The sequence below is a fragment of the Molothrus aeneus genome, chromosome 3, assembly GCF_037042795.1.
Source record: "Molothrus aeneus isolate 106 chromosome 3, BPBGC_Maene_1.0, whole genome shotgun sequence".
Classification (NCBI taxonomy): Eukaryota; Metazoa; Chordata; class Aves; order Passeriformes; family Icteridae; genus Molothrus; species Molothrus aeneus.
This window is the reverse complement of record NC_089648.1, coordinates 77,887,356-77,898,602: the sequence shown is the minus strand read 5'-3', so window position 1 is coordinate 77,898,602 and position 11,247 is coordinate 77,887,356. Positions and strand designations below refer to the sequence as shown.

Below are 11,247 nucleotides of genomic sequence, written 5' to 3'. Positions count from 1 at the left end.
CTGGAAGCACAGAATGGATGTTAAACATTGCCTTACAGAGCTGCTTGTACACAGCTGAAAAAAAGCTTTGTTTCACTTCTTGCTGGTGTCACTGCTTCTACCAGCAATGCCAACCTCTGGACAACCTTTCAAACTTTAACACTTACTCCAAGTTAGCTTAAGCTTTAAGTATTTACTCAATACATTAAGATCTTTCTCTTTACATATCAGGCATTTGCTTTAGCATGCCTGCAGTCTAGGACTCTCTGGCCAATAGATCAAATCCAGCTGTAGGACCAATTAGTTTATCAGAAACATTCTCTAATTTTAGTGCAAAAAGTGGCAGCAAACTGGCGTAGGTTAAACATAAGTCAGGATTCTCTGTTTCAATAGGCAGACTATTTTATCACCAACACCTCCTGTTAGATGACACTAAGTAGAAAATACTAGGAGCTATCACATTTAATCCAAAGGCAGAAGGGTAGCACATCTTTTCATAACATTAAATAAGAGCTTCTAATTGTATTGCACATACAAAAGATGTCAAGTCCCCTTTCTTATCTCTTTTATACTAAAGCCCTAGGCAACACAGGTCAGAGAGCCTGCCAGGCACAGTTTCAGCTTCCTGGGTTTTCCTGTACCATGTTTTAGTTCTGGCACACGTAGCAAGCAGGGTGCCACCCGTGGAGCCTGTGCTCTATTCTCTCATTAATGACTAGATATGTTTATAAACAGCCACCAGTGCTGGCCACAGCACTTGCAGACTACCTTGCAGAAAACCAGCACACAGCACTGAACCTGCAATATGCAACTTGGTACACACATGTTCAGCAGTGAAAAACAAACGTGAATTCACAAGAGTTCACACAATATTCAATTTGTTGACAATCAACTTTCTTCTAATCACATATGAAAAAAGACAACTCCATTTCCCTATCCATTGAGGGGGTTTCCTTCACTTCAGCTGACAGAGCAAGGGTAGGGGAGATCCATTTATTAGTAAGTTCTGAGCTTGGAGCATCTGGTCTGCCCTCACATATGCTCTAAGACTCATCTATGACACATTAATTTTCTACAGATTAATGAAACACAGGGCCAATTATTTCAATATACTTTATTTTAAAACAGGTAGGTCACAAAGCACTAAGCTTAGCCCGTTCTGCCATACACAAGCTACAAATACTTGTTTGACAGTTGAGGGTCAGTCTTTAGTAGCATACATGAAAAGTGAATAAAAATCCATATAAAACAATATTCAAATAGTTTCCATAGGAACACAGATAATTGTGACCCATCTCCTAGTCATTTTTCTTGCATTTATGCCAAACCTAAATGTTAAAAAAAACACTTAAAAATTCTACCAAGAATTAAGTTAACAGTCCCCCAAATGCCCTAAATTCAATGACTAACCTTGCACTTAGTTACTAAATATTACCTATACATTAATACTAGCTGAAGCACAAGTTGCTGGATATTCAATTCCACTTTCCCAGGCACAAGAGACTGGCAGACTAGCAACATCCTGCTCCTCCACCTCAGCTAGGAACCCTTGCTCCTTGATCTGCTGCATTAGTTGCCTAGAAAGAAAAAAAATAAAGAGTGAGTCAAAAACTGTTTCACTGCAATCTGCCTAAAAATGTAAGATACATTTTTTAAATTGCCAGTGAGTATGAAATTAATTCTTTATGCATCATCTGCAATCCTAATATTATCATAGAGGGAAAAAAATTAAAAATAATAAAAGCAGAATCCATGCAGGTCACTTGTGGCTGGCTAGGCTTTAGGGTATGTGCCAATACCAAGCTGATTTTACCATTTCTGTGTAGGATTTAGATTTGCAAAGATGCACCTATACAGCTACGTCTGTATACCTTGTGCTATACAGATTTACTGACTTAGTGCTCAATAGTTCAGAATTTCAGATGTGAAAATCCCTGACAATTTGACTGTCACTTATCCCACAGCCTCACATTACTGGGTAACTTGAATCAAGAAGAAGTATGGATAAGAGACTAGGAATATAAAGGAGCTGACCAGACCAGTAAGAACCAAGCAACTCCTTCCATGTTCAGACAAGAGTTGTACCAAAACACAACCTCGTAAGAACTTTAGTTAACTGAGTTTTTAGACTTGGTTCATAGATTCATAGAAAAGTTTGGATGCAGCCCAGGACAGGTTTGGCTTTCTGGACTGTGAGGGCACACAGCTGGGTCATGTCCAGCCCCTCACCCACCAGCACCTCCAAGTCCTTCTCAGCAGGGCTGCTCTGGATCTGCTCATCCCCCAGCCTGGATTCATACAAGGGGTTGCCCCCATCCAGCTGCAGCACCTTGCACTTGGTCTTGTTAAACCTCATGAGATTCCCACGGTCCCAATTCTCAAGCCTGTCCCTGTCCCTCAGGTGTGGGGTGGCATTCCATCCCTCAGATGTGTCAAGCTTGGTGTCACCTTATAATTCTAGTCATCTTAGGTATGCAAGGCAAACAGTTGTGCCACTGCATGGCTCCTCATGTATTACTGGTTTTTATTAAACATAAGTATATCATCTTGTCCATTATCTTTCACAGTTACTAGTCACAAATTTAGTTGTTCACCTCCAGAACATGTAGATGACATTCCAAAATACTTTTGCCTGTCCTAGAAAGATCTGCAGCATGATCTCATTGATACATGCCTCTCAGTTAAAGGCCAGCCTTTATCACAGAATTCTCTTGCCAAAAGAGAAAACACACATAGGCCTGAAAGAGGGCTGTGCTGTGGCCTTGGATTACAGATATGTTTGCATAATTAAGCTCAGCATGCCTCAGACCAAGTATTAAATTTTAACAGCAACCTAGTGATACAGTGAAAAAGCAAATTATTCTCCCACAGAGCCATTTTTAGTTCAATTAGACACAGTTTTGGAGTGTTAAGGGAAGTCTAAAGGCTGCATATATTTTGAAAAATGCTTCAATTGACTGGAGGTTTCACTAAGGGAAAGAAAAAATAAAAGCCCTGCTTATACCAGCAGAGTTAGTAGAAGAATAGAGAAAGCTTCCTCTTACTTTTATGTCAGGAATTCCCCTGAACTTAAAGATTTTCAATAAATTCAAAAACAACCCAACAGCAGAGCTAATCATGCTTTAGGGTAACACTTCTGCCCAAAAGTCCTCTGCCAGTTCAGCAGGCAGGTACCAGTAGAGAAGTAAGGGTTTCCTCTTACAGGAAACCCCACCTTTAGAAGGTGCAATTCATTAACCTATGTTGCAATGCAGAGCACACAGGTTACTTTAAACTGCTGTTTAAGTTGCAGTTTCACAGTATCCTTGCACTTAAAAGGTAGTCCTGCTTTCTTTACTTACCTGATTAATAACTTCCCATGGAGATCTAGCACTCTGCACTGAGCACTAAGCCAGAGCTCAACCTAAACCAAGGAATAGCTCTCAAACAAACATAGAGATCATACTGTGAAGCAACACTGTTGAATATTCCTGCATCCTGCAGTCAGGATTTAGTAAGCTACTAATTTAGAAGACAACATATTATAACTGTGATTGACTGGTCTCTGATTACAAGTCACAGAAGCTAAATGTAAAGAATTCATAATGGTTCTGTATGTTGTGCAATAGTGAAAACACTAGCTAGAATCCAGATTAATGACATCTCCTAGCATTGCCCCTTAAAAAATCTCTCCTATAAGCATGTACAACAGAGAAAAGTAATTAGTAGCATCAGCATTTTTCTAACCACACAGCAAAAGCTTTCAGAAGCACTGCCTTCTTCCACACCAGGAGGTTTTACAAGAGCTGTGCCACCAAAACTACCCTTGCTTGTTAAGGGGTTGATACGAGCTATTTATTACAGTGATCTCAGAAGTACTGATGGATCATGCTACTTAGTTACTAACCATGCTGGTCTTGACATCACATAGTGTATTGTTGGCCTCTGGAATCCATTGAAGGTAGAAGCTGCTGCAACAGTATAGGCACCCATGTTTTCAAACAGGATCCAGTCACCAACTTGCAGCTCGGGCATGTTGAACCGCTCAACAATCCGATCCAAGCCATCGCATGTTGGTCCCCAAATGCTGCAGGAGTAGCAGCTGTCATCTGGCTTAGGCCGCTAAAGAAGAGAGTGGAGTTTAATTAGTTGACTATCAAAACAGAACTTCCAGAAGCAATATCATAGTGTAACATTTCCCCTCTGAAGAAAAGGAAGAGCTGCTTGCAGGTTCTTCACCTCTGGCTTTGAGTTAATTCCACTGCATGCTTCATAAGTTAAATGCCAGAGTCTGGCAACATGAAGGGAGCAGTGAACTGAGAAATGACTGCTGTGACAAGGATTCTCTACACCCATGATATATGACTAGTATGTGATACTTCTGAACAGGCATACCTTTTGCAGGACTGGCTTAACATGTGCATGATCATACAAGATGCAGTTGAATGATCCATAGACCCCATCATTCACGTAGTACATAAGTGTTTTGTCATTTGTATCATCTTCATCTGGAAGAAGTTGAGACACCAGTGAGAAAAAGTCTTGGAAAGACACACACAGTTGGCTAGATGAAAGTCTAGGGCTTGATTTACATACCATCAGAACCTGCTTGCTCCTTTAACACAATTTTCTTTGCAATTATGTTGACTGCCAGAGTGAATGCTGATGCAACATAGTATCTTCCTGGCTCTGCAATAATATTTATTCCAGAATCGGAAGGGAAGTATTTATCCAGTGCTGGGTTGATTACACTTGTGATCTAGGAAAAAAATCAGATGCCAGTATTAGAATTTCAGCTGCTGCTCAGGTGCTACCTTAGACATCTGAAATGAAGTAAGACCCTTAAATTCAAAATTATATACTAGTGAAACATGTAACATCTATTAACATCTATTGTAATTTCTATTGACTGCTTTTTCTTTCTTATTCAAAATCTTGTTTGCAATTAAATTAACTATATCCAAAGCAACAAAAGCAGACACCGCTTGCAGCTTAAAGTTTAAGTAACAAAGCAGGTCATGTTTGGGGCTGAAGGAAATCACCCCTCCTAGGCTCATTAAACCATCATTAATGCCCTGCAAGTCCCCACACTTCAAATCTGATTTGTAGTTCACTTGTAGTGCTGCTACTTACGCACTATTCCACAGCTTACTAAATCCTAAAGATGTCATTTCATGGGATCATAAGCATACAGAGGGCTTTCCCATCATACTTGAAATTCAGCTGCCTTCATGAACAGTTATTTCCAGGTTCTGAAGTTATCCTGAAGCTGCCTCCAACTGCAACATGACTGTATTGTGCCATGGAGCCCAATGACATAATTTGCTTTTGATGCCTCACACACACCCATACTGCACTATGAGAAGCCAGACTTCATTAGGAGCTACCAAAAGGGTTACAATGTTGGCTCACACTATTATAAGAAAATATTTAATGTAACCTCCTGTATCCTTGTGTTAACATGTAACATTTAACACCTCCTTGGATTAGAAGGCAAGGTGCTCTGACAACACTGCTTTAAGTGGAAGTCCCAGCAATATTCAGCCCCCTTGTCTCTTCAGAAAGCAGAGCTATTGCTGACATAAAGCAGACTGGAAAACACTGAACAACTTAATTATCCAAAAGCCAGTCCTAAATCAAACCTGACACTGACCTCATATGCTGCCACCCCTAAGGACAGTATGGGCTCAGAACTACCCTTTCACCCTGTTTGGGAGCAGTGCCAATCTATTCAATCTCAAGTACAGCACTAACTGAAAGAAGTCTATGCCAGTAAAAATCAACCCTGTAGTTAAAACTGGCTTTACTTTTTTGAGACTTCAGCATGCTTGTGCAGTCATTTAGCTATGTATCTAATGAACTCATCTAATTTCTAACTTTCAGATTTATTCCTCTTTCCCTCTTAATTACATTTCTGACCAAGCAGACACATTTTTGCAAATGTGTTTGCATACAAACAGAAAAAGCAAGATTTTATTTAATCCAGATCGACACTCAAAGCAGACTCCACAACCTGAGAACTTCTTAGCAAAGCTATACCTCTTCAAATTTAAGCTTGACATCTTCAGAGCCAGGGAAGCCACCACCAATATCAAGTAGATACATATTGAAGCCAAGTTCAGCCTAAAATGAAATGAACAGCAACACTGTCAAGAAAAGTTTATAATTTATGTCAGTTTATAATTTATCATTTTAGCTTTAAAAATAATGTGAAGTCATTTCATTAACACTTGAAATAGAGCTAACACATGTTCAAGTAACAGTAATTTGAGTTTGAGCTGCCAATTTTAGTTCTTCCAAGCTGGTCAAAGTAAGCTACCAGGACCTAAAAAATTCCAACAACATCAAGTCAGTGACTTAGCTAGCTTTTAACCCCATAACAGTTGTACACTTCATTCAAGTTTGCCACAACAGTTGAGCAGTAGTTCCAGAGAAAGTAGAACTTACTCCCATATCAAACACACAGCGGGCATCAGAAATGGCTTGAACAAAGGTCTCTGGGTCTGTGCATCCACTTCCAACATGGAAACTACAAAAAAATACAAAATATCAGTTGCTATCTGGCAAATTACTCAAGAAATTTTGTATAAACTCATGTCATCACATGCAAAGGCATCTCTATTGTCAGGTAGACCTGACAATAGAGATGTTTAAAGGAAATTTAAAGGAAATTTATTTAGTACAACTGTGTTTTGATACTGTCAGCTCACCTAACTCCAACAATGGCAAGGTCAAGTTCTTTTGCACGCTCCAGAAGAAGCCTGCTGGTCTTAAGTGTAGCTCCAAATTTAACACTCAGACGACAGACTGCTTTGGAGTCATCGGTGGTAATGCGCAAGACCAACCTAAAAACAGGAAAAACGAGGAGTTAAGTTTCAATATAACAGACATCATCACCAGGCAGGTATGATCTCAGAATGAGACTGAGCTTAAAGATAGAAGCTGCTCTGCTATCTCTTCCTAAAGTGCCAGTAAACTCTACAAGATTAGATTTCACTGGTTAAAAGTATGTTTATTATTTCACAGTTTTGCAGACTACCTTAAACTAATGAAGAACAAGTTTCAGATAAAGCAGATATTTCTGTATCTTGGGAACCCATGGAAGAATTATAGAACAATTAGCATTACTTACTTGGCTTTTGGATGGGCCCTTGCAACTTTCATTAGTTCCACTTCACTATCAAATGTCATCATCTGCACACCACTGCTGGCAGCATGTTTGATTTGAGATACTTGTTTGCAAGGATTTGCATATATTATTCGCTCAGGAGGCACACCAATGCTCTGTACCAGCTGTATTTCAGTCTGAAGAAAGAACAGATTACACTTGTAGAAGATATTTCTTGATAGATGATTAATGTAATCAGAACTACAAAAGCACCACCACTCAGTTATGCTTAATTTTACACAAACATGGCTTGTAAGGCAGAACAGACACCAGCATCACAGATCAGAAGACAGTTGAGATCTCACCTTACTGGCACAATCAAATCCTGCCCCAAGAACAGCAAGTGTCTTCACAACAGCTTTGCTGTCATTGCATTTTACGGCATAGAAGGGGGTCACCCGAGGAAGGGCCTTATGCCAACGCATGTGCTTCTTCACAATGTCCCCGAGGTCAGCAACATAGAAGGCATCTTTATCATCCTAGAGCAAACACACATCTTAACCTTACAAACAGCAGATAACAGGATAAGCCTAGAGGTCGGTATTTGAGGGGGCTGTCTTGTGGATCATTTGCAAGGACAACTTGTTCTATTAGTTTATAAGTTTGTAGCATCATGAAATGTAGTGGTTTTCCCATCATACTTACAGAAGATGACACTTCATTTATTTTTTGGTCAAGGATATCCTTGGCAGTAAAGCCTTCATCGAGGAAGGTCAACTCAAATTCTTCTTTGCTGAAGTTACTCATGACTTCCAAGATTTTAGGTTTCTGTGAAAGGACTTGAGTATGAAGTGCTGGAAAAAAAAAAAGTTAATTACTTAATTTGAGTTCATATAGTTTACAATCCATACTTCACTTACATTCATATAGTCATTATATGACCACTACTTTGTGCTCATGTAATTTACAATTATACAGCTCCTACAGTGATCACTAATAGCTGCATAGATTAGACACTTGCATAATGACAGAACAGATGTAATCAGAACCAAGGAAGCAGGCCAAAATAATCTTGCTAGCTGGAAGGCAAGTTCTCTTTTGTTCAACAATTCTATGATGTTCTGAATCTGCTGAAAGAAAAAACCAATCAAATAAATACTGTCAGTTATTATTAGACTGGCTCCCTGGAAGTTTCTGCTCTCTTTTTCTTCACATCAGAGCTATTAATATTAAGGCTAGCATCTACTTCTGACCCTTTTTTTTAACTCCTAAGCACTATTTTAGCTCACCAGTTTCAGAAGAAAGCGTTTACTTGTTATTGTCAACAGAATCCAAGACTTTACTGACTTCTAAGTAGTAACAACTCTCATTAGGTCCAAGCCAGGTAAATATTTGGATTCTCAATACAGTTCAGACTGTGCATAAAGCAGACATGAGAACAGGGCTTTCCTTGATGCTGCTCTGTTGGTAGTCAGAGCTTCCCTGTTCTACTCATGACCTCCAAGCTACATAAGAACCTCAGCTGTCACAAGTGGCAGATACAGACTTGAGACTGGTTCCTAACTCTGACCTGCAGAAAAAGTCTTAACAGGGATCCCAATTAGCACTTTAGAACAGGATTTTACAAATCTTCATTCCTAACAGAAATCTACCTGTTAAGTAGAAAGTCCCTTGAGAACTAGAACTAAAGAGCAAAAGCACTCCTCTGCCATCCAGGATCCATGAAGTCCATGGGCCCCCCTTTCACTGGGTAGTCCAAATACAGAACAACAGCATTCTCCATCAAGCTGTTAAGCAGAGTGTGTGCTACCTTTCAAAGACCTCAGCACTACAAGTCACTCAATGTAATGGGATCCAGCCTCCTTCCTTCTCTCAGCAATTTTTACACTCAAACTAGTCATGCAGACTAGGACTGAAAATTATGCAAACACTGAATTACTCAATAATATTAAGTTATGTTACTGCTTCCTTTATTTTCAAAAAGTCTGGCTATAAACCAATTGAAAAAGGATGTTTTATAGCTGTTACAGTTTAACAAGACCAACAGAAAAAAACCCAACAGAATCATTAATTCCATACATGTGTACAACATTATTTGAATTTTATTGAATAACTTTGAAACATCAGCAATTATACTTCATTTCAACCTTCAGAAACATATGGCAACAAGAACTACTTCATATCTTTTGATCATTTCTCACCCATCAGAGACAAATCAAATTTGAGATTCAAACTAGATTAAGCTTTGATTCTAATAAGCCAAACAATCCATTGAACCTCATTTTCCTTCTGCTCTCATTCACGTGCAGTGATAATTCTACCACAAGCTGGATTAAAGTCTTCTCTTTAAAGCCTCTTTGAAAGGACCATAAGAAGCAGCAAATTAAACACTTCTCAGGAGGTGCTTGTTACTAAGGAGAAGTTGCATCTCATCATAGACTTGCAGAAAGCAGTTCAGGGACTTCAGCTGTGGTTAAGAGATGCGAACACCATCAGGAAGAATTTAGTTTAAACCACCCCTCTGCAGAGAACGGCATAACCAGCACTTTTCCTTTTAACATGTAAAAAGGAAATTACTTTTACTGGCCACAACAGATTTTGTTAAAAAGTTCTTGCAAGCTTTCCATCTCCACCTCATTGCACAATTTTAACTACAGTGTAATTACACAGCACACAGACAGAACACGATCGTGTAGGTGCAAACTGTAGCCTCCCAAAGGATGTTTCTACTTGGACTGTGAGCAAAGTGTCTGCAGCTCCCCAGGAGAAAGGCAATTTATGCTCACTTAGAATTCGTTCTCCAGAACATTTCCCTATTTAGCAGCTGTACTTAGAGCTGAGTCATGCCTGCAGGCTCGGTACTCAAACAGCCAAGCTGCGTCTAGAAAAGGTGCCCGAGGCGCCCCTGACTCCGGAGCCTGCAGAGCGCTGCGGGCTGCACGGACGGGGCCGGCTGCCCTGCGCTCCGGACGCCTTCTCCCTGCAAAGCCACACGGTCCCGCAGCAGAGCCCGACGCGGCCGAGCTGGGGCTGCGCTGCCCGCCTCGGCAGCGGGGCATTGCGGCTTCCCGAGGAGGCGCCTGTCAGCGCCGGGGTGCACCTTCACTACAGCTCACATCACCCCGAGACGCCCGGGGAGCAGCGCTCCGCGGGAGAGGGGCTCGCTCCCCATCCCTCGGGGTATTCAAGGCCAGGTCGGACGGGGCTCTGAGCAGCCAGGTCTAATGGAAGTTGTCCCTGCCGTAGGCAGAGTTAGACCTGGATGGTCTTTAAGGTCCCTTCCAACCCAAATTGCTCTGTGATTCTCTGATCCGCTCCCGGCCCAGGCCAGTGCCCGCCGGGTGTGCAGGGGGGCAGCGCCCCGGCGCCGCTCGGCCCAAGGGCGAGCCCGGCCGCCTCAAGCCCCGTTCCTGCCACGCACCTGCCTTTCCCCACCCCGGAAACAGCCCGGCGGCCACGGCAGGGCCGTCCCTTCCCCCGCTGCCGGAAAGCGCCGCCAATGCTCCCCAGGCGAGCCGGTCTGGCCCGCTTACAGCCGCCCGGAGCCTCCCGCCTCCCCACCAGGGCCGGGGATTCCCCGTGCCCGGCGGCAGCACCGGCTCCCAGCCCGGGCCGCGCCGCTTGCCAGCGGCCCCGCAGACACGTGGCTCCGCGCCGGCCGCTTCCGCCGCGGCCCCACCGCCCGCCCGCTCCGCTCCTCGGCACAGCCCGGCACATCCCGCCGCCCGCCTCACCTCGCAGCGGTGGCGAAGCTGCTGACAAGCCCCACAGCGGCCGATCCCCTCGCTCCGAGCCGCCTCCCCCTCCTCCTACGAGCCGGGCGCGGTGCGCGGAGCCGGGCGGGAGCGCCGGACCGGCTGAGGAGGAGCGGGGCTTGGCGGGGCGAGCGGGGCGCCGCGGCTGACAAAGCTTCGCCACGGCCGCCGCGCTCCTATTTATAGCGCCACGGCGTCGCTGTGGCAACGCACCAGCTCAAACCAGCCGCGATCGGCTGGGACCGGGCGCGCTCCCACCGCCGCTATTGTGACGTACGGCCGAACATGCGCACGGCGCCCCCCGCCCGCCCCCGCCCCGGCCCGCCCCCGCCCGGCCCCTGTCCGGCCCCGGCCCCTGTCCGGCCCCTGCCCCTGCCCCTGCCGTGAGTGCCGAGCCCCTGCGCGGGCTGTGTCCCTCCCGGGGCC

At 43.5% G+C, this 11,247-nt stretch overlaps 1 protein-coding gene across 1 annotated transcript; it reads right to left on the bottom strand.

The window, feature by feature from the left end:
- Positions 1-1,078: 1,078 nt before the first annotated feature.
- Positions 1,079-10,987, bottom strand: ODC1 (ornithine decarboxylase 1). Its single transcript, XM_066545853.1, has 11 exons — positions 10,801-10,987; positions 7,772-7,920; positions 7,432-7,605; positions 7,091-7,263; positions 6,669-6,803; positions 6,406-6,487; positions 5,998-6,081; positions 4,555-4,717; positions 4,354-4,466; positions 3,866-4,080; positions 1,079-1,556 (listed from the first exon to the last, which is right to left on the bottom strand). Exons 2-11 carry the CDS (start codon positions 7,871-7,873, stop codon positions 1,415-1,417), a joined length of 1,383 nt encoding a protein of 460 aa, XP_066401950.1. The 5' UTR covers positions 7,874-7,920; positions 10,801-10,987; the 3' UTR covers positions 1,079-1,414.
- Between the last annotated feature and the right edge of the window lie 260 nt (positions 10,988-11,247).

What these genes read in the sequence shown, in the direction of transcription:
- ODC1 (XM_066545853.1), bottom strand. Translation starts at nt 7,873, where the DNA reads ATGAGTAACTTCAGCAAAGAAGAATTTGAGTTGACCTTCCTCGATGAA. An exon ending in TCAAGCTTAAATTTGAAGAG is followed by an intron (nt 4,718 to 5,997) that starts GTATAGCTTTGC and finishes TTTTTTTCCTAG; the next exon opens with ATCACAAGTGTAATCAACCC. An exon ending in TTAAGCCAGTCCTGCAAAAG is followed by an intron (nt 4,081 to 4,353) that starts GTATGCCTGTTC and finishes TCTCTTCTTTAG; the next exon opens with CGGCCTAAGCCAGATGACAG.